General features: G+C 40.2%; 1 protein-coding gene across 3 annotated transcripts; it reads left to right on the top strand.

The window, feature by feature from the left end:
• The first annotated feature begins 1903 nt into the window (after positions 1-1903).
• taok1a (TAO kinase 1a) lies at positions 1904-21439 on the top strand. Of its 3 annotated transcripts, none has more exons than XM_030066486.1 (20): positions 1904-2185; positions 5107-5351; positions 6794-6865; positions 7151-7252; positions 7375-7420; positions 7562-7658; positions 7771-7884; positions 7997-8088; positions 8254-8347; positions 8453-8534; positions 9595-9762; positions 9920-10120; positions 10409-10537; positions 10929-11165; positions 11274-11402; positions 11998-12201; positions 14767-15006; positions 15408-15620; positions 15737-15919; positions 17427-21439. In XM_030066486.1, exons 2-20 carry the CDS (start codon positions 5220-5222, stop codon positions 17964-17966), a joined length of 3075 nt encoding a protein of 1024 aa, XP_029922346.1. In that variant the 5' UTR covers positions 1904-2185; positions 5107-5219; the 3' UTR covers positions 17967-21439. The 3 variants fall into 3 exon arrangements, with proteins under 3 accessions (XP_029922346.1, XP_029922345.1, XP_029922347.1); XM_030066485.1 differs by having other exon boundaries at positions 1904-2386; XM_030066487.1 differs by having other exon boundaries at positions 1929-1991.

The raw sequence follows: 21439 nt of genomic DNA, 5'->3' as shown, positions 1-21439 counted from the left end.
CACGGCGGAGGCGGGGCTTCACACTGCTCCCAGTGTTTCTCTGCGCGCTCCTTCAAAATAACAGTCCGTGCCAAAATTGGAACACTGCATGCTTGCGTGGATTAGGTAATACAGCTATACAGCTCATTTCTATGGGATTAGATTGGGATTAAACGAATGCAGGAATTGAAATGACCCATCTGTTTTTTTTTTTTTTTTTTGGGGGGGGGGGGGGGGGGGGGGGTTATTTTATTTTATTTTATTTTATTTTATTTTTTGGCCCGGTGCACTGACTGGAGGATAAATATGCCTGTATGGGAAAAATAAAATTTGAATGGATGATTTATCAAACAAGCAAACGCTTCGGGGGCATTTTCCTCAAAATTGGTAAGTGAGCAATTATTAAGTGTCAGAGCTAGAGCCTAGGCAACCATCCCATGATCTATATTAGTAAGACACTGAACAATTATCAAAGGCTATGTTTTAGAATATTATCTAAAACCTAAATAATATAGTATCTACACTTAAATAATCTCAATGCTGCGGTGTAGGCTGCCATAGGGCATAAAAATATGCTTCCACAAAATAAGACAAGGTCACTATATATCTACTATTCAGTACATCCGACACACTATACTGTAGCAATATTATAGGCAGTGGTATGTGGATAAGTAAAACAGTGGGTGAACTAGTCTACAGCCATATAGATCACCACAAGCCAAGGAAATATAAACATAACTTAGTATGGCTATGTATAAAAAACATGAAATTAGAATAAACTTGTTTGAAAGGTCTAAAGGCTGCATCTCCATATACATTAGTTTGATCTTTACTGATGTAGCAGCCCATGGTATACATTTAAATGCGTAGATTTATAGTGTCGTAACATTATGAACACTGTATCCCAAATGAATCAGAATCAGAATATTTTATTGATCCCCAGGGGGAAATTACTTTTGTTACAATAACAACTCCCACTCAAAGTGTAAAGTAAAAAGAGCAAATAGTCAAGAAAAATAAAGAAAGGAATATAAATATAAATATACATATAAATATAAATATATAGAGAATAAAAAGAAAGAAAAAATATATGTACAAGTGCAAACATGAAGTTTGCACTATAGGTTATGGACAGGAGTTTTTTTTTTCTACATTCCTTGTTTACAGTGTTTATATTGTGTTTATATTGTGTTATATAGTGTTTATATTGCTCTTGGTACTGTTACTGTTACTGTTATCTTTATTCATCCCACAGGAAATTCACATTTTCTTCAGCAGTATCCACAGATTACAAATTAAGTAAATAAAAAAATAGAAATAAAGAATAAGATCTAAGTATAACAGAATAAGATCTGAGTACAACAGAATAACCTAAGTACAACCCAGTGTGCAAAAAGCAATGTGCAAAAAAAAAAAAAAAAAAAAAAAAAAAAAAAAAACAGAAAAAACCGTGTGCATGGGTGTATAAAATGTGCATAGAGGTAGGTCAATGTGCAAATTTGGAAGAAATATACAGTATACACATGATAAATAGCAGTAAGCAATATAGACCCTATGAACAAGGATTATAAAAAGATAGGAATATGAACAATTTAAACAGAAGTAATAACAGTTAAACAGCAGTGGGAAATAACCTAACCTGAAGAACACACGCTCCGACCGAGGTTCAGAGTTAGTGTGAAACTATGAGACCTTCTGACTTCATGTGTCTACCTTCCATTACAATCCTGAAAATATGAATGTTTTGAGTGATTTTTTTTTTTTTTTTTTTCCTTTAGAGAAGCTGCGGTGTGTCTCCACCTCTAGTGTGTGTGTGTGTGTGTGTGTGTGTGTGTGTGTGTGTGTGTGTGTGTGTGTGTGTGTGTGTGTGTGGGTCCCAGGGAGTTTTACTGCGACAGGCTGGGGCGGAACTGGCGTCTGCGCTCTGCAGAAGGAAGACGGACAGCGAAGCAGAGCCACAGTATAAACATAGCCGAGTATTAAAGACGCTAGCGGGCCAGGGTAAAGCAGAGGTATTCTCGCTGTTTTCCAACGACATCGCGGGTAGTGGCTGAGTTTGTTTATGGGTGTTTTGCGGGTGTTTGAACTTCCCTCACATTCTCCCCGACGTGTTTTCACGAAGGGAGGCGGTGGAAGGCTCGGCAGCCATCTTTGGACCTGCCTGGGAGTGGGATCCGACGATTCTGGCACCACCGTTACTTCAAGGGTGGGGATTTTAACCTGTAATCATTTGGAAATCCGTGTCCAATAATCGATTGACAACTTTGAGAACCATGAGGATTTAGTGCAGTTTACGTATTGCATCGGGCGAGATACGCGGCCGACACTTTTTCTCATCCCAAATTGTTTGAATTAGCTTACACGACATTGTGTGATTCTCCGCTGAAGGCTGGCCTGTCAGTGAAGGGTGAGTTTCAAGCTAAGTGGCTAAGCTAGCTCACACCAGATTAGCTTGTGTTGCTGGTATTTCGCAAGGTGGCCGCTAACGCCAGTAGAACTACACCTCGTTTATTAAAAAAAACAAAACAAACAAAAAAAAAAACCTCAACTTTTGACCTAGTCGACACGCCGCACATATATCACAGGACACTTTGATGTTGTTATATTGCCGTGTGACATGTAGCTTAGCTAAGTTTACCGAGGCTAACTACACACAGCCAACGTTAGCATAGCTAGTTGGGAGCTGCTAGAGCCTTTGACTTGTGTGTTTGTGTGTACACGCCCGTGTGTGTGTGTGTGTGTGTGTTTTAGATTATGTTGGGATCACTCTTTACACTTTGTTAGTTTGACTATCTTGGGAGACAGCTTTTGTGAACCGGTAACTTTCAGCCAATGCTACCAAGTCCTCTGTTTAGTGGAGTAGCAACTCCTCTTTGGTGAGCTAGCTAGCCTCATAAATAACACACCCTAATAGTCCAAACTTGGGTTATTTCCTCAATCCAAATGTGATACTTCAGTTCCACTTTAGACAAATAAACTCATAGAATCCCATAATCATAGGTTTTAATGTTTAGGACATGATGCTCTTTACCAGAGTCTGTCTCTCCCTCCTGACAGTCCATGGCAGCGTAGCTCCAGGTGCCACTTTACTTCATGAACAGTGTCATCTTGCCCAGTACATGTTAGGCATACATTTGTTTAGAGTTATGAGGTGTTGTTTTTATTATTTTACATGGGTGGCAAAGGGAGATCTAAAGACTCATTGTTGGTTGACACTGCTGGTGATTGTCCTACCTGTTTGATTGTTTCTGTGTATAGGCTTGTATTATGTATTTATCACCAAATCAACATAAAATGGTGGCTGGATTTCTCTAAAGATAATGTAGCTCTTCATATACATTGTATTTTATGTTCATAAACCTCATTGTTATGTTTGTTTATAGTCCCAATGTTATTTTGTTGGTCAGACTTTGACAGTGTGTTGAATTGTGTAATTGTTTAATGCGTGTGAGATCGATATGCTCGTGTTGGAGCACATTCAAAATGCTGTGCCACGGTGTCTGTGTCAAAGAAGACAGATAGTATCAGTCTGATTACTCATCAGGCCCCATTCCTACCTCCCTAAAGTTGCGCGAACAGGAAATGCTGCGAAATGCAGTGCAGTGAGAGCATATGTTGGGAATTCCAGCCCTCCAGCTTTGTTGTCCTGTCCAGTTGCATTCTTGTGTGTGTGTGTGTGTGTGTGTCCTGATTGCCATGCAAAAGTACTTTATGAAGGTGTCAGTTATCATTGCTCGCTTTTACACGCACGTGCTTGCAGTTGAAAATGACATCATGAGATATGACAACAAAGCTCATTCATGAACGACAATGTAGTAAAGAACAATGGCAATAAAGAGGCACAGTCCGACATGGTAATGAGGCTTTATTTCAGGGCTGTGGCTGCATCTGTGTGGACTAGTTAGCTGTCCAGTGTTGTTGTGGGACAAAAGACGTCTGGGACTGGGGGCTGTTCCTCCCAGGCTGGGAGAGGAGAAGTCTTGTGACTCTGGCGTCAACCCTGCATCTGTTTGCAGCTGATCATCTGAGCTGCATGGGCTTAGTAAACTTCCCCTAGTGATCTCTCCATTACAGTAATAAGACCCAATATGACATAATATTCAAGACTCACCAACTAATTCAAAGTTTTATCTTGACAGTGGATTGACAGCTTAGGTTATCTTCAGTCCTGTGCTATATTTGGTTTTAATTTTAACTACTTATATTGCGGCTATAGGGATGTTGTGTTTGGGAAGTCTGAGTGCATGTGTTTACCAAGTCCGTACAGGTTTAACAAGTAGTGCTGTCACTGGAATGCTTTGTTTTCCGTTTGGCATAACTCACGTCGTCTCACCGTCACTCAGTTGTTTGTTCTGTTGGTTTCTTTGTTCGAGCAGAAGGTAGTCAGCTGCAAAACAATTTGTTGCATCCTTACATCTGTCTGTCTGCATACCCTTCACTGATGATGTGAGGGAGGGGGAGTTTGGACACAGCCCACTGATGTTTTTCTCTCTTTTTTTTTTTTTTAACTGTAGTTGCTGTTACTATGGAAACAGGAGACTTATCTCTTCCTACCTTAGGATTTCCAACTGGCCGCTCTCCACATCTCTACCTGACATCACTGTTGTGTTAATGTATTGCTCAGCCTCGTCTCGCTCCTGTCATGAAGGTCTGCTGTGGCTGTCGGAGGGCTGCAATTTTAGAGAATGAGTTTTCAGTCGGCTATTTAGCCTCAAATTGTCACAGAAGGACTTGTTAGTCAAAGATGGGACGGTTGTTTATTTTGTCAGATGAAATATAATACATTACAGCGAAAACCTATCTCCACTGAGCGTCACATTGCTACATGGGTGTTTTAGGTGCACTTAAATGCATATTCTGATTATTTGCTCTGTCATGCTAGATATGTCAGTTTGCTGAGACTAGCAAATTGGAACAATACTTGAAATATGTGTTTTGTGAAGAAGGTTGCTGTTAATGTTGAAAGAATTCAGCAGTATTTTGCATTAGTATACAGTCTAAGTCCTATTCAATTTTGGGGTTTTTAGGGAATAGGATATTCCTTGTGTTTTGTTTTGTGTTAATCACCCCACTGTTTAGTGTATTTATATTTGATGTACTCAGTTTCCCCTGTCTTTTCACCCTCAGCTCTGAACACATATGAAGCCACTGTCCTGCAGATGAGCCATCGGTGGGGGCTGTCAGGTCGCTGTCGCAGATCCAGATAGTTCCTGGCGGCAGCGGCATTGCCCCCCCTCATTATGCCCAACACCAGTCGGGCGGGGAGCCTGAAGGACCCCGAAATCGCTGAGCTCTTCTTCAAGGAGGACCCAGAAAAGCTCTTCACAGATCTGCGTGAGATTGGACATGGCAGCTTCGGTGCTGTCTATTTTGTGAGTGTTTCACAACATCATGCTATGGCCTACTCCCATGTTTGCAAAACAGTTCCTTTTGAGCATAATTTAATGAGGGATAGAAGTTGAACTTGTTCTCTTGACCTTGGTGAGTAGATTTCACATTGTCTGGGTTGAGTTTCATGATCATCTTCCAAAGTGGCAAGGGAAGGTCTTCTTGGTTGCAAAAGTTAATATATGGTTTTAATCATGGCACAGTTGTGATGACTGCATGAGAACAAGACCAAACTTGGTTCCTGTTTATTAGGGGTGTGACATGGATCTTGCAAGCCAGTTTTGAATTTGTTGAACATAAACATTGCAAGCCAGTTTTTAGCCCTTTCCCACCACTTGCTTTATATATTACTTTATATAATAACCATTTAAGTGTAATTATTAAAGTGTAAAATTTGTAAAACTGTCAGCTTCAATGCCAATAATAAAAAAAAATAGCAGAATTAAACACAAAACGCACAGGTCCAGGTTTATGTGTGAAAAGTGAAATTTAGTGTTTTTTGTGCCACCATTTGTAATAAAATGGTCCAAAGGAAGCTTGTTACATCACATCCTTGCCAGTTGTCAAGGGTTTACAGAATATAAACCACAGATTAAGGGCTATGCTCATTTGTCCATGACCTCATGGTGAGTAGACATTTTAGAGACATGAATGTCAGCGAGAAGATCTTGATGAATCTTTTTTTTCCCCCCAGGATTCAGCTAACTGGACAGCATTTTCACAAAAAAACAGAGCATTTCAGAATGATTATTGGCTTACATAAGTGCTTTTTTGGGGACACTTTCTCACTTTCTTTGCCCTATGAGCCTGAAGCTTTGATAGATAGTTTCAAATATGCAGTTGATCATCGACAGTATTTCTCTGGTAGCAATATGCTTCTTTCGTATGAACCACACTCTTCTGTTTAAGTTTTTGACTCTGGCACTGACAAGTTTTTGTATGTGTTAAAACATGGGTTTAGGTTAGGAGACCAATTCCTTTCCTCATGAATCATTTTCAGATATAAAGCAAGGCCAGGCAACCATGTGCCAAGTACTGTCAAGACTATGCAGGTCTTCATTCCAGTCAAAGACAACACCAAGTAATTTCACCAGTGAGCACACCTTGAGCCAAAGAGGAGGAACTTATCAGTGGTTTGGTTGGAATGAAAACTTACATACTTTCTGCACTCCATGACATGGTTGCCAGTACCTGATTTACAGGCTCAGGAGTTGAACAAAATAACTGGTAGCTGTGCGGAAAACAAACAATTATATTGCTGGTACATACATTTTGCAAAATAGGAATTACTAAAAACTGGCGCTGCCACAACCACTGTGCAGCCCAATTAGCTTAAGTCACTGACCAGAATTTGTCTGTGTTGTTAGTGAAGTTGTAAACAAAGGCATGAGAAATCACACTAATGTTTTGTGTGCTCATCATTCAGGCACGGGATGTGCGCACAAATGAGGTGGTGGCCATCAAGAAGATGTCATATAGTGGAAAGCAATCTAACGAGGTATGATTGTTGATTTTATTAGTTATTTTTTCACTTTTGCACTGAGGAAACTGTGGCGGTTATTTTGAATACAAAACGGTTGCCCCTTTTACAGCTGTAAAGGACTTGATTAGCTTGCTCAAATGATAAAGTGATAAAGTTGTATCACTGCATACATAGACAGAAAGTAACCCTAAAAGCTATCTTGGAAAACCTCCCATAGTTGTTGGTTCATGTCTACCCATTTTGTCTTATGTTTACTGTACAGTGATGACTTATTTTATCTTCTTTTTAACATGTTCTTAGAAATGGCAAGACATAATTAAGGAAGTGAAATTCCTGCAGAGAATACAACACCCAAACAGCATAGAGTACAAAGGATGTTACCTCCGAGAGCACACTGCCTGGGTAAGATTGAACGTGTCAGCACCAATGGTGATGTCAGTGCCAGCTGTAATTTGGTGACACTTGATTGATGAAGAGGAGATAAAACAAATGTAGCCTGAACTCTCCTTTTTTTTTCATCACAGCTGGTGATGGAGTATTGTTTAGGCTCTGCTTCAGATTTGTTAGAAGGTGAGTTGAGATCCTTTTTGAACTTATGATCTTTGTGACTAATGCTAAGCAAGTAGTCTCTCTTTTGAAGTTTGTTCTTGTGACTTTCTCATGATGTGCAATGTTTTTTCAATTCACTGTCGGTGAATGTATCCCCTCCAGTTCACAAGAAACCTCTGCAAGAAGTGGAAATTGCTGCAATTACCCATGGTGCTCTTCAAGGGTTAGCTTATCTGCACTCTCATAACATGATTCACCGGTGAGTATGTTAGCGTTTGGGAGCGTGCTGGGCACCAAGTACTTACGGTATGCCCTCGGGCGGTGTGACTACTGAGTGGAGTTGTGATCTCCTCCCCTTGTGTGTTCAACAGAGATATCAAGGCGGGGAACATCCTGCTGACAGAGCCTGGACAGGTGAAACTTGCAGATTTTGGTTCTGCCTCCATTGCCTCTCCTGCCAACTCCTTTGTGGGGACGCCATATTGGTATATTGCAAAATTTGCATATTAACTTCACCTTTTCAAACATTTTTGCAGACATTTTGTTTAAGAGTACTTTGCATCTGCTTTACTCTACTAAATATGCATCTTTTCTTAGGATGGCCCCAGAGGTGATCTTAGCTATGGATGAGGGTCAGTATGATGGAAAGGTGGACATTTGGTCTTTGGGAATAACCTGCATCGAATTAGGTAAAGTTCCTGCTCCACATGGACTTGTTCAGCTCTCTGTTTAAACTCACTAATTAAGTTAATGGCATATTGTTGATGTTTATCGTGCTTCTCTTAATTTCACTCGTCTGTTACACATTGCAAATAAATCGGACTCCCTCATGTGACCGGTCTCTTTGTTCACAGCTGAGAGGAAGCCTCCACTGTTCAACATGAATGCGATGAGTGCCTTATACCATATAGCGCAGAATGAGAGCCCAACACTGCAGTCTAGCGAGTGGTGAGTTGGCACAGTTAACTCTGAAAAAGCTTGTTTATTGTTTCATGATTAAAAAGCAATGCAGTTTTAATTTTTTTTAATTCCACATTTTATCACCCATTTTAGGACGGATTATTTCCGAAACTTTGTAGATTCTTGCCTTCAGAAATTTCCCCAGGACAGACCCAACTCTGAGGAGCTGTTAAAGGTGAGAATTCAGAAAGGTAAACTGATGGCTCTAACCAAAGAGCAGGTTCTCATAGTGCTGGTTGTTTATTTTTTATGGTTTCTGGTCAGACAAGCATACTTTATATGGTTTCCTCAAGGGATGCCAATTCAATTCATTTAACGTGGTCCAACTGTGGCTGCCGATTGAACATTAGCAAAGACTACATGGATCTAAAACCATTTTTACAGGGGTGTGGAGGGGCTTCATGATACGATGATGCTTTATTGGCTCTGTGAATGATGCTGCATTGTATGCCATTCAACCACAACCACTGCAAACAGAGCAAGCAAGCGAAATAATTACACAACATTGTCTTGTTGTCATCAGTGTTTTTCATATTGCAGTACTAGGCCTACTGCCATGACGAATAAAAACCAGTTCATTGACAGCAGTAATGTATAACTGAGGCAGGCAACCAGTTACGTAAGCTACCACTTGTAAGCACACTGTAGCCTGCAGGAGCTTTCCACTCAGCGCCTCAAAACCCTTAGGCAAGCCAAAAGGCCAGCAGTACAATAGGTGCATCTTTCACATGAGCCACACAGCATTATATAGCCTAGCCTGTATTTATTTTTCTTACCTTACTGCCGACCTTCAGTTGCCCTCCGCATAATTTTTCATTTTCCGCCTGTATGACCTCTCACAACAAATTCAAGCTTTGCTGCTTTTGGTATCTCACAACTTGTGAGTTATGGCATTATGACCTAATGTTTTTTTCTAACTATTTGGTCCTGATCTGAAGAGAGAAAAGGAAAAAAGAAAAGAAAAAATGGGAGACTACAGCTTAAATGGTGTACACTCGCCTTAAGGAAGCAATTTTAAGACATCAGTCTGGGCTCTGTTTACTCTGGTGATGAGAATTTCTCATTATCTTTTAATTTTTACATTCTATAGACTAAATGATTAAACAGAAATATAATCACTGCAATAGTCAACAATGAAAGTAATCACTAGTTGGAGCCTCAAATTCCTGTAGCCAGTGATATACCAGAATTCTGCATTGTGTTATTAAAGATGTTTTCTGTGTCCCTGTTCCCAGCATGCATTTGTACAACGTGAGCGACCAGAATCAGTTCTAATGGACCTGATCCTGCGGACTAAGGATGCAGTGCGGGAGCTGGACAATCTACAGTATCGCAAAATGAAAAAGATCCTCTTTCAGGAGGCCCACAATGGCCCCACAACTGAGGCACAAGATGAGGAGGAGGTCTGTCATCTGACTGGTTCAGCTGCTGCTGTCTTGTTTTCCTTCCTTTCAGCATTTCTGTCCTCTCCCATTTGGGGAGGTTGGGTTTTCTGTACCATGCACAATGCCATAGGAGAGTCTTGTTTTCACCTTGCTGTTGTCATGTGTGTGTCTGCAGGAGCCAGAGCACAGTGTGGGTAGGACGGGCACAGTGAACAGTGTTGGGAGCAACCAGTCCATCCCCAGTATGTCAATCAGTGCCAGCTCCCAGAGCAGCTCTGTTAACAGTCTAACAGATGCTGGCGACGACAAGAGTGAGCTGGACATGGAGGGAGACCACACGGTCATGTCCAACAGCTCTGTCATCCACCTCAAACCGGTGAGTTTTGGAATGAGCTGAGACTCTAATCGTCTTTGCAGTTGTGTCTTATCATAAAGAATATAAAATGCATATAAAAATATGGATTTGATTAACTTATTTGAGGGTTATGGTCAGGGAGTGTCACTTTGTTTTCTATTGACTGTGGGCGTTTAAAGCCTTGTGAGACTGCAAATAAACTTCAACTTGTATTAAATACGATATAAATCACTGGCTTACCTGATTCATATGCAGTATTTTGTTCTGCCGTTAACATGTCGGTCTTTGCATTTTTGGCACACCCTTTAGGAGGAAGAGACATACCATGAAGACTCTGAACCTCACACACGGCCAACTGAGCCACAGTCTCCGCCTGCACACACTCCACGGCCAAAACGCAACCGCGAACACTTTGCCACTATACGCACAGCCTCTCTGGTAAGGGAACGGTTACTGTAGAGACAAATCGTGTTTCTCCTCTGGAAATCAGCACATACTTTATTTTATAAAACAGTATGGATATTTGTAAGATCAGTGTTATTGTTTTGTGTTTAACCAAATGCGGTTTGCAGTGTGAAGTGGTGAGAATTAATCGAAAACCTCCTCCTTTTCTCTTGTTGCTCCTTTGCTCTCATGACATGTGGTCACAGGAATATTTTCTATGCTCTGTGGCTTTGATCCTTAAAATGTAACTTAACAGCTTAAAATTTCCAGCTAATTTCGAGCTAAATGCCTCAAATGTGTCCAAAACATATTCCCTGTGTCATTTGGTATATAGTGAGTTTTACCTCTTACCCCACCCTCACTCAATGTGTGTTGCACTTTACAGGTAACCCGCCAGATGAAGGAGCATGAGCAGGATTCTGAGTTGCGGGAGCAGATTTCAGGCTACAAGCGCATGCGGCGACAGCACCAGAAACAGCTGATGGCTCTGGAAAACAAGTTGAAGGCTGAGATGGATGAGCACAGACTCCGCCTGGACAAGGAGCTGGAGAACCAGAGGAATAGCTTTGCCCAGGAGATGGAGAAACTCATCAAGAAGCACCAGGCATCCATGGAGAAAGATGTACACTTGCACTTTTCCTTATTTATGTGTTCACTTTAACATTTACAGAAATACAGGCTACGCTTTTGCCGACAGCCCACTGATTTACAACGTGCTTTCCTCCATCAGGCAAAAACGTTTACCAATGATGAGAAGAAATTCCAACAGCACATCCAGAGCCAGCAGAAGAAAGAGCTGAACAGCTTCTTAGAATCTCAGAAACGGGAGTACAAACTTCGCAAGGAACAACTCAAAGAGGTAAAGGGATTCAGTTGTAGTCTTGCTCCATACAGTAAGCTCTGAAAGGGTTTTGACAGTTTCTGGTACGGTGGTACCATGGGGTTTTGAATTTAGTTAAAATCACAGTGTTGTAATAATTGTGCCTGCCTAGCAAATAGGCATATGTAATAGTGCTGAAATAATTAGTTGATTAAACAATTAGGCTAACAACTGAACATGAACTGATTTGAATTTTGATAATCAAATAAGTGTTTTAATCGTTTATCAAGTATGAATAACACTGGCTGGTTGCAGCTTGCATTTATTTTGTTATTATAACATGAATAGTTCAGTTTTTTAATTTTAAGATCTCACTTGGGCTCTGGTAAAAAAGTCTTGCACTTTAGTTGTATACCCCAACTCCAAAGAGCTCCTCTTTGCCCTCACACTTGTAAACCAAAGTAGAGGTTGTTTCTTGTGGACTTTTTTAATTATTATTTGTAACATTTGTAATCGATTACTCGATCATTTTGTCAATCAATTCGTTAATTACAATAAAAATAATCGTTAGTGGCAGCCCAAATACATAAGAAGTCGCTTCATCTGTTGACCTGCCACGTCATCCTCCCTTCAGGAGCTGAATGAAAACCAGTCAACACCTAAGAAGGAGAAGCAGGAGTGGCTGTCCAAGCAGAAGGAGAACTTCCAGCACTTCCAGGCAGAGGAGGAGGCCAACCTGCAGCGCAGACAGAGGCAGTACCTAGAACTGGAGTGCCGCAGGTTCAAAAGGAGGATCCTGATTGCTCGCCACAACATTGAACAAGATTTAGTGCGAGAGGTCAGTTCTTTTCTCCTACACAGTGTGCTATGCTCAGTTTGTGGCAAAAGTGTGTGGGCACTACATCTGTTATTAATATTTGCTGGAAATTCATGAAATTTTAGATTTCTGATCAAAACCCTTATGTCTTGCCACAACAGAGACTTCTAGTTATTGATTCTTATCATTTTGTGTTTTTTTAAACTTAAAAACATGTTTGGAAATTGTTTATTTATCTAGTCCTCCCAGTTTCAGTAAAGCATAATAGTTAAAACAAATTAACCTGTCCCTGCCTGCTATGTGTGGTGGTCAGAGAGCATTAGCTTGGTTTATATGCTAGTGTGGGACCAGGTGGGATCTTGAGTTCCTCGTATGCATAACCCTTCTGCTGAACTGAATTCATTACACTCCTGTGAGATGTAAGAGCCTGCAGTTACTACACTGCAGAGCATCTCAGAGGTAGGTATTAAAAAATGGTAGCACTGAAGGGTCTTACATGTTTTGAAGAACTACTTTGAGATTGATAGATTTATTGGTTTTGCCAGTCAAGACTTGTACACACATTGAAAAGCTGGAAGATGTTGGTGCTGATTATGGCCATTAATGATGATTATTGTTTAATAAGAAATAGTGTTCATTTTAGCTTTCTCTCAGTGTTTGCTCGGAGCAGTTTGTGCAATGCCTGCAAAAGTGCATCACGCATATATGCACAAAAACTTTGGCCCTGACCTTTTTGATGAGTGTCGACAACTGTCATGACAACCGAGGTCACTGAGAGGACACAGCAATACTCTTGAAATGACTGCTCACCAAAATGTGTGAGGTGTCACTTTGGGGATGTGTCAGAAGAAATTGTGAAGAATTTTTTTGGCAGTTGACTGTTGACCTTTACTAAGACCCGGGGTTTGTATCAGACCATCAGACAGGCAGCACCACCAGCCACCTTTTTAAATGTTACAAGGGTGAGTGTGTGAGTGTCGGCATGCCCCTGGAGGTCAGGTGGGCAACTCCATCACACGTTTTATTGATTTGGGCCTGTGACATCATTGTGTGTAACAGAACCACACCCATTCTGACCACCAAATACAGCTAAGGTCACCTACACTACCTTCTACCTACAGTTAGGGTTTATCTGTAGTTCCAGACATTACTCAACACTACTTGGCTATTAACTTTAATAAGCTAAGGCTGCATCTGACTCTTCTAGTATGGAACGGCTCACTCATATCAGCACCAAGAGCTAAGAACTACCCACTCCAGCTGCATATCTATACCATATAACCCCTGCCCCAAGTCATAAGAGATAGTCATCGTTTTCCATGTTTTACACAGAATGTCTTAATCATGAGGTAAAATTTGGACCTCGCCTTAAATGACTCTTTTTTTTTTCTCTAGAGCTACCATGTTATTAACAGTTAATATGGCAGGTGCTGCAGATTACTAAAAGCTAACAAGCCAACATAACATTCTAATCCATCAGTATACCTGTAGGCATGCCCTGAACAAAACCAGAGAAATTATTCCACTACCATAGACTCTGTTAGATAACATGTTACAAAAACAACAACAACAAAAAAAAACAATTATCAAGCCCACATAATAGATACATATCCTTCCTAATATGCTTCTACTAAGTGCTAGCCATAGCAACCATGCTCCTAGTAAATGTCAGCTGGCATGTTACAAACCAACAAGAGCTAACAATCAGCATATTTACATATAAAGAAATTAATTAACCAGGAAGTATATTGCTATCAGGCATCTACAGGTGTACTAAAAATAGTTGAATTATGCTTTACCCAATTTATCCAATTTCCCCTTGGGGATCAATAAACTATTTCTGATTCTGATTCTATCATCACACCACTGACTAAATTTATCTCACATTCTGTTAGAGTATTATAAATTAATGTTGAACTCAATACATTTTTCTGTTTGTTCTATTGTTCATTTTTACTGTAATGTGTTATTGCTGCTGGTCATACTCCAGTCTTTAAGTTTACATGCTCCTTCTGAGTATCCCTGTTGCCATAAATAACCCAAATAAGTGAATATTCCTGTCCACCTGTGGTGTCCTGCACACAGCTAGAATGATCCACAAGCAACACGTATAAAAGGGGTGGAACCCTGCTACGCCCTCCCTCTTTGACTGAGCATTTGACGGTTAAGTCTAATTCTTGTGAAAGAAATTATTAACTCTAGTAAGTAAAAGGTTTATGACTAAAAGAGACTTAATTCAGCTTGAAATTACTTTGTCTCAATATGGCTCATCTATTCAGTGGGATGATGACAAAAACTACCATTTGTCTAACAAATATTAAAAATTAATGGCCTTAGATAGCTGAATTTCTCTGCCTTTGCTGAATATTTACCCTGTGAAAAGGATCAGAAAAAAAAAAAATGAATTTCAGTCCAGTACCCCAACACAGACTGTATGATCACAGGAGTGTATTAATTTCTGCTGTTTGCCTAAATTATGCTCACAGTTGTTTGTATTTCCGTAATTAACAGATTTTTCTCTTTTAATATTTTCTTCTGTATTATTTTTGGTTTATTAAAATCTCTTTGTCTTGTCTGCCCAATTAGGAGCTAAACAAACGTCAGACCCAGAAGGACTTGGAGCATGCCATGCTTTTGCGGCACCATGAGTCCATGCAGGAGCTGGAGTTTCGCCAGCTCAACACCATCCAAAAGATGAGGGGGGAGCTGATCCGCCTGCAGCACCAGACAGAGCTCACCAACCAGCAGGAGTACAACAAGAGGAGGGAGAGGGAACTCCGACGGAAGCACGGTATGGAGGTTCGCCAGCAGCCTAGGAGCCTTAAGGTGAGAGCCCATGTACACTTCAGTTCTGAAGGGTAGCACTTACTGCATAACTGTAATAAATAATACTAAAATGCAGCCTTATGTTGTATTTATATGGAATGATTTAGATTACAGTTGCTATGCTGTGTTTTTATACAGTTGTAAAAATGCAGGATGTGTTTTAAGTGTTTTCAGGCTCATGTTCACTAGAAATGTTGACAAGAATTTTTGTGAAAAATGAAATGGCACATTGAATATAAGGGTAGTTGCTCTCTCAGTTAACATGATCAAATAAAAACTAACAGAATTGCAGGGACCTAATTGGTGTTATGGGGTTCAAAGTCAGCGGCGTTTCATGTTTGTTTTGAAAAGCTGAAGAATTTGTCATTTGATTCCATACTCACACTCTTGCCATATTACAGTCCAAAGAGCTACAGATCAAGAAGCAGTTCCAGGACACCTGTAAGATCCAGACCCGGCAGTATAAGGCACTGAGGAACCATCTACTAGAGAGCACACCAAAGTCAGATCACAAGGCTGTTCTGAAGCGTCTGAAGCAGGAGCAGCACCGCAAACTTGCCATATTGGCAGAACAGTATGACCACTCCATTAATGAGATGCTCTCCACTCAGGCGGTAAGTTGGAATCTCAGGAAGTTGTGCAGTTTGGTCATGAAGATTTCAGAGGACCTAAACGGTTATGATTGCACACTGTTTTGTTCCTTGAGTCCTGATCCTTTCTCTGCCCTCAGCTCCGTCTGGATGAGGCTCAAGAGGCCCAGTGCCAGGTTCTACGAATGCAGCTACTGCAGGAGCTGGAGCTTCTCAACGCCTACCAGAGCAAGATCAAAATGCAGACAGATGCCCAGCATGACCGCGAGAGGAAGGACCTGGAGCAGAGGGTGTCACTCAGGAGGGCCCTACTCGAACAGAAGGTCTCTATAAATTATTTACTTAAGGAGATTTACATTGCTCTGTTCAGAAGCGGTCATTGTAATTTCAAAATGTGAACCTGAATAACTTGGTGGTTCTTGGTGTCCAAGTGCCTCTTTGATCTCGACAGGCAATTTCTTAAGGGTTGTTTGAAATATTTGCAATATAGTTTTAGAGAGAGTGTTTTTTTCCCTGATCAGTTTAAAGAGAATGAAGGGGCATCATTACATTTACCTGTTTTAAGAGCTTTTAAGGTTTAATTTGAATTTTCAAATTCGTGGATTCATGTAGATCTAGAAAATTACCCTCTCTAAAAATAAATCTGTGAGTAAAAAGATGGACCCAAACATTAAGCAGTTCATGGGGCCAGCAGGACTCCATGATAGTAGAAATTCACATTGGTGATAGGCAGGGGACAGTGTTTTTCCTCCAGTGAACTTAATACTGCTCACCTCCATTATTTCTCTCACTTGCAATCCATTATTTGAGTGTTTGGACGTAAGTCACCCTGACAGTGTTTTGTATGAGTAATGCACCAGCCTCTGGTTGTCCCAGATGCACCAAATATTCCCTAATTCCCCATCTCATTTTTGGGTCTGAATAAAAGGCTTTGATATCATTATGGCCTTGCCAAGACCGAGCTTGAAAGGATGCTAGGACTGAAATCATTGTCGGAGTTTATAAAATAACATTGTCTGCTCTGTTTCAAATATTGCAGCTTTTGTGGTTCTTTGAGTTCTTTGTCAAACTTTTCTTCAAAGGCTTCACTCCTTATATAGTTATGATATATTTATGAGAGGCTGTCATTAATTTTAAAAAGCCAGTTACACGTCTCATAAGCCTTCACCTGTCCTTTCTGGTCTGCAGTCATATATTACATCTCATACTGACATTAAAGTCCTACATCATTCATTATTCCTTGTAATGTTATAAACTTGCTTGAAAGACTTTGAAATACACTAGTTTCACTTTGTGCACCAGCTCTCCACATTGTGAAAAAAATGCCGTCACATGTCAACTTGTACTTAAGTTCATGGCTTTAAGGTTATTGAAAATCTCTATGTGCCTAATGAAATCAATCAATCAAATCAGCTGTTTTCACAATCTTCTTTGATCTTGATTCTGTTATGTCTGATAGTTCGCTGCTAAATTTACAAAATGACATACTTCTGCAAAGTTGTTGTCCTCACTCAGTCCTGCTAAGTGGTGACTGCCTAGGATCCCCCACCATATTTTGAATGCATTCCACATGTTGACTTCAGTACAAAAAAAAATAGTTCGTATAGCCAAAAATTAACTTATTCATTAAGCATGTTAAAAAGTTATGATTTGTCCTACATGTCCTCTGTTTTACTGTATTTTTACTGTTTATCTTAATAATGGCAAAACAGTTATGTCATTATCAGTAAAGAAGAAAGTCAGTGTGTTCTCTCTGCAACTAACTCTCTATTGAATACATTCATATGTGTATATGAACCCGTTTATTTCCTCTGTTTCTCCGGTTTCTAGATAGAGGAGGAGATGTTGTCTCTGCAGAATGAACGTTTGGAGCGAATCCGGAGCCTTCTGGAGCGTCAAGCCCGAGAGATTGAGGCTTTTGACTCAGAGAGCATGCGGCTTGGCTTCAGCAACATGGTGCTGTCAAATCTCTCCCCAGAGGCCCTTAGCAATAGCTTTCCAGGGGCTCCAGGAACGTGGAGTCACCATCCGCAACATCACCAGTCTGGGAGCTCCCAAGGGCCACACTGGGGCAGCGGCGGCTCAGGGGGAGGGGCGAGCCACCAAGGTAGTCATCACCACTATCACTCCAGTCAGGGAGGGGCACCTATGCAGCAAGGCTGGGGGCAAGGCATGCAGGGAGGTGGGGGTCCCCAGCCATGGGTTCATCCATCAGCAGGATCCTTGATGTCCCGAAGCAGCGGAGGTGTTCAGAACAGCCCCCAAGCAATGAGGAGGACAGCCTCTGGAGGGCGCAACGAGCAGGGCATGAGCAGGAGTACAAGTGTCACCTCTCAAATATCTAACGGGTCACACCTTTCCTACACATAGGCTCATGGGGATGTAGAATCGAGTAAACACAGTGAGACAGAGTAATGGCTGCGCTCTACGACTCTCTCTCTCTGTTACATTTCCCCTCCGTTATTCCCATGTACAGATGTGGATGTGTGATGAAATAAATGTTGCTCAGGTCAAAAGGGCTGGAAGAGGCACAGCCCCTCCTCACAGCAGTTTATCAGCACACATACAGATCCTTTAATTTGTTTTTACATGTTTTGAGTGTCAACACAGAATACTCCCACCTTTTTCATTTACAGCTCTCCTATGGAAATCATTTTTATAAATATGTATTTTGTGCTATTCACAGCCATTGCTCTCATTTTGCACATGAAACACTGTTAAAAAGCCTTTGACATGTGTTAACTATGTCCTTACAAATGTAGTGTCAAGCGATCACAGTAAGCTAATTTTGTTTAGGAAAATCCCCTGATTCATATTCATTCATACGCTGGCCTTTCCTCACACGGTGGTTAAAACCCCAGCAGTTCCAACTGAAGATGCTTTGCTGTTCTGATGCCAGCCTGCTGTAATGGTCATTGTGATCAATTAGGTGCCGTCATTCTTCAGTAGTTTGGTTTCACTTGGTTTCCTGGTCATCAGCCAAAATGAGACTTTACAAATCCAGAGCCAAATAAACTAATCTTAACTGTTTCAGGCTTCAAAGTTAAGCTACAACTCTAATATTGTGCCTTTTCAACCTTTGATAGTAGGAATCAGTCTTCGTCAGAAGTTTATATTTTAATGTTTTAAATATCATCAGCAATTTCAGGTTAATGCTAGAATATTTTAGTTCATTGTGTTTTCTTAACCTCTTTTTATGTTATACACTGGCATTTTTAGCTGACAAAAAAATAGTCCCAAGGTTTTTTTTTTTTTTTTCCCCCTCAAATTTTTATTTGCGCTATGTATGCAGTAATTTTGCTGTACTGAAGTCTTAAAAAATCGTGAAAAATGGCAAATTATTTTCTCATATCAGTAACTATATTTAGAGGTCTGACTAATAGGTTAAACGTGTTGGTACTCTGCTTTAAGGTGGACAGCTGCTTTAAGGAGAATGTCGGCGTGTAGCTCCACATGATGGATTGTGAGGAAAGAGTAGACTCCTTTGCCTTTCAAAAAAAAAAAAAAAAAAAAAAACACCCTAGAATTGATCTCTTGATTTTATTAGTGCCTTTTAAAACTGCTGCCTTTTCAAAGCACTTTATCCAGCTACATATGTATAATGTAAAAATTTTTGTTTAAGAAACACACCCTGAGGATGAGTGTTCGGTATGTAGTTGAGTGGAGGAAACAAATTGTTCAACAAACCTTTGTTGTAATTTTTAGGAATTATTTCCGCAGTCAAGGTCTTGTATGGAGCAACCTATATGTATCTAAATCTCTTATATTTCATCTTTTTCATCAAATAAATAATTATGAATTACAGCTTACAAGATGTGAGGCTGCTGCAGCAGTTTGATGATGGATATATTTTGCTCTTTTCTGTTCTCATCATCATCAGAGAAATTAACCAAACTGAGGAGAGAATAATGCGCTGGCTGTTTGTGTAAGCGAATTGTCATGACCATGACAGCAGGCTTGGCAATACTAACAATATGAGAACTGAAAACTACAACACTGTCTTACAGTTTTTTTTAGAGCCCACTTAAGCAACACTAAGAACACAAAACGGTGCTAAGTAATCGATGCTAAACCATCTCATCAGTACCGAAGAACAATGGTGAGTGAATCAAGCACATGTTGTCATTGTGGCTTTGTAGCATGTAAATATAACATGGACTAAGCAGACACTCGGTAAGATCAGCAGTTTTCAAAATGAATACACGTGGCAGAAGCACTTAAAAAGTCCTTTGGTGCCCCCTAGCAGTTTTTACCTCCTGTAAAAGATGAGAAAACTTCAAGGACCATTTCTTTTTCCTGTCATTATTCTCTCTGGTTTGCTGGTAATGGAAAGTCATTGGAGTCAGCCAGTGCCCCCTAAACCTCTGTGTGCTATAGTCTCCCTACAGCAGAGCGGCTTCCAGTTTCCACATAGAGAATCTGAAACACTTCAATATTGAAACGGCCTTTAAGGTTAATGATCCAGAGATTATTAGGATATATCCTCCCACGAATCACAAAGCTGGAGTTAAATGTTGATATTGTGTATATTTTTACGAGATAAAACATTTAAGAACTAAACTTGCATTACGAGAAAAGAATTTCTAAAACTAACATTATTTAACTGACAGACTACACTGATATTAGAAAGCCTTTCGCTCTCAAAGTGAAAATGGTGTCGAGTTGTCTGAAAATAGCTTATGGAAAATATTCTTGTTTTGTGTACACTGACTCAGAATGCTATATATGCATGTTTTTTGCTGTCATTTTCTTTAAATGCCACTCATTTTGTCAACTGGACATTTCTGAACTTTATCACTGCAGAGTCCTTTTTTACTCTGCCTTTTTTTTTGTTTGTTTGTTTTGGTTAGTTTTGTTTTGGACAGTTTCTCCCCATTCCACTCACTCACAGCCACTAGCTTCTCAACCGCTCAGATTTTGGCTCCTTCTGAATGTCATGCTGTGATCGATTTCTGTCACGTTTAAGGGCACAAAAATGCTGGGATATTTTCTTTAAGAGGTGGGATTTTTATTTTCCAAATGTATATACCCTGCCTTCCCTAGGAAGCGTACAACATGTTACACACTTCAGGTTTTGTCCCAAAACTCTCAAACACTTTCCTTCTTTGTTTTCGTTGTAACACCAAGTGAATAGCTTCAGCTACTGTAACACAGCAGGTTATATTCATTGTCTTTGCTGATTTGTTAATATTTCAGTAAAGAAAAGGGGAATGTATTTAAGATTATTGGGATCTTACCTTAAGTCAAAAGCCAAGGCCAATAGTTTGAATGTCAGGCCAATCGAACCTCACTTATGTAATGCCAACTTTTAAGTTTTATGCACAGTTTTGTTCACTTTTAAGTCGATGTTCTGTGTGAGGGAGTCTGATGTTGTTGATAATTGTCATTCATAAGACCTCTACACAAACCTGGATTTTATTTTATTATTATAATTTTTTTACTTTAACATTGATGTCAAATTTTGTCCTACTGACTGAAAGCATATGGGATACTGAATGAGAAACGGCAACAGGAAATGGAGATCCTTCCTCTGGTCAAACACTGTGCCATACCTGAGTTGCCAAGCCCAGACACCACTGCATAGTTTCATCTCCATGGTTATACCTGCGATCGGGCTGATGGCATCAAACGTATGAAACATAAACCAGTTGGTTCTGGTCTAGTGGCCAATATAAAGAGGCTTGACGTGGTGACAGGCAAATTATGGAAAAAAAAAAAAAAAAAAAAAGATTGCATTTCTTTGAAGATGTCAGTATTCTTCTTTGGCACAACATTACCACTACAACTCATTTAACCTGTATTAAAATGTATAGATGGTGAAACATGTTATTGAATGTCAGAGA

This window comes from Myripristis murdjan, chromosome 13, assembly GCF_902150065.1.
Source record: "Myripristis murdjan chromosome 13, fMyrMur1.1, whole genome shotgun sequence".
Taxonomy (NCBI): domain Eukaryota; kingdom Metazoa; phylum Chordata; class Actinopteri; order Holocentriformes; family Holocentridae; genus Myripristis; species Myripristis murdjan.
Note: the sequence above shows the minus strand (reverse complement) of the source record. Positions and strands in the feature narration are given on the sequence as shown.

Bases quoted from the DNA above. Each gene is read 5' to 3' on its own strand.
- taok1a (XM_030066486.1), top strand. From the start codon at position 5,220: ATGCCCAACACCAGTCGGGCGGGGAGCCTGAAGGACCCCGAAATCGCT. The intron at 7,659-7,770 runs GTGAGTATGTTA...TGTGTTCAACAG, and splicing joins TCTCATAACATGATTCACCG to AGATATCAAGGCGGGGAACA. The intron at 15,621-15,736 runs GTAAGTTGGAAT...CTCTGCCCTCAG, and splicing joins AGATGCTCTCCACTCAGGCG to CTCCGTCTGGATGAGGCTCA.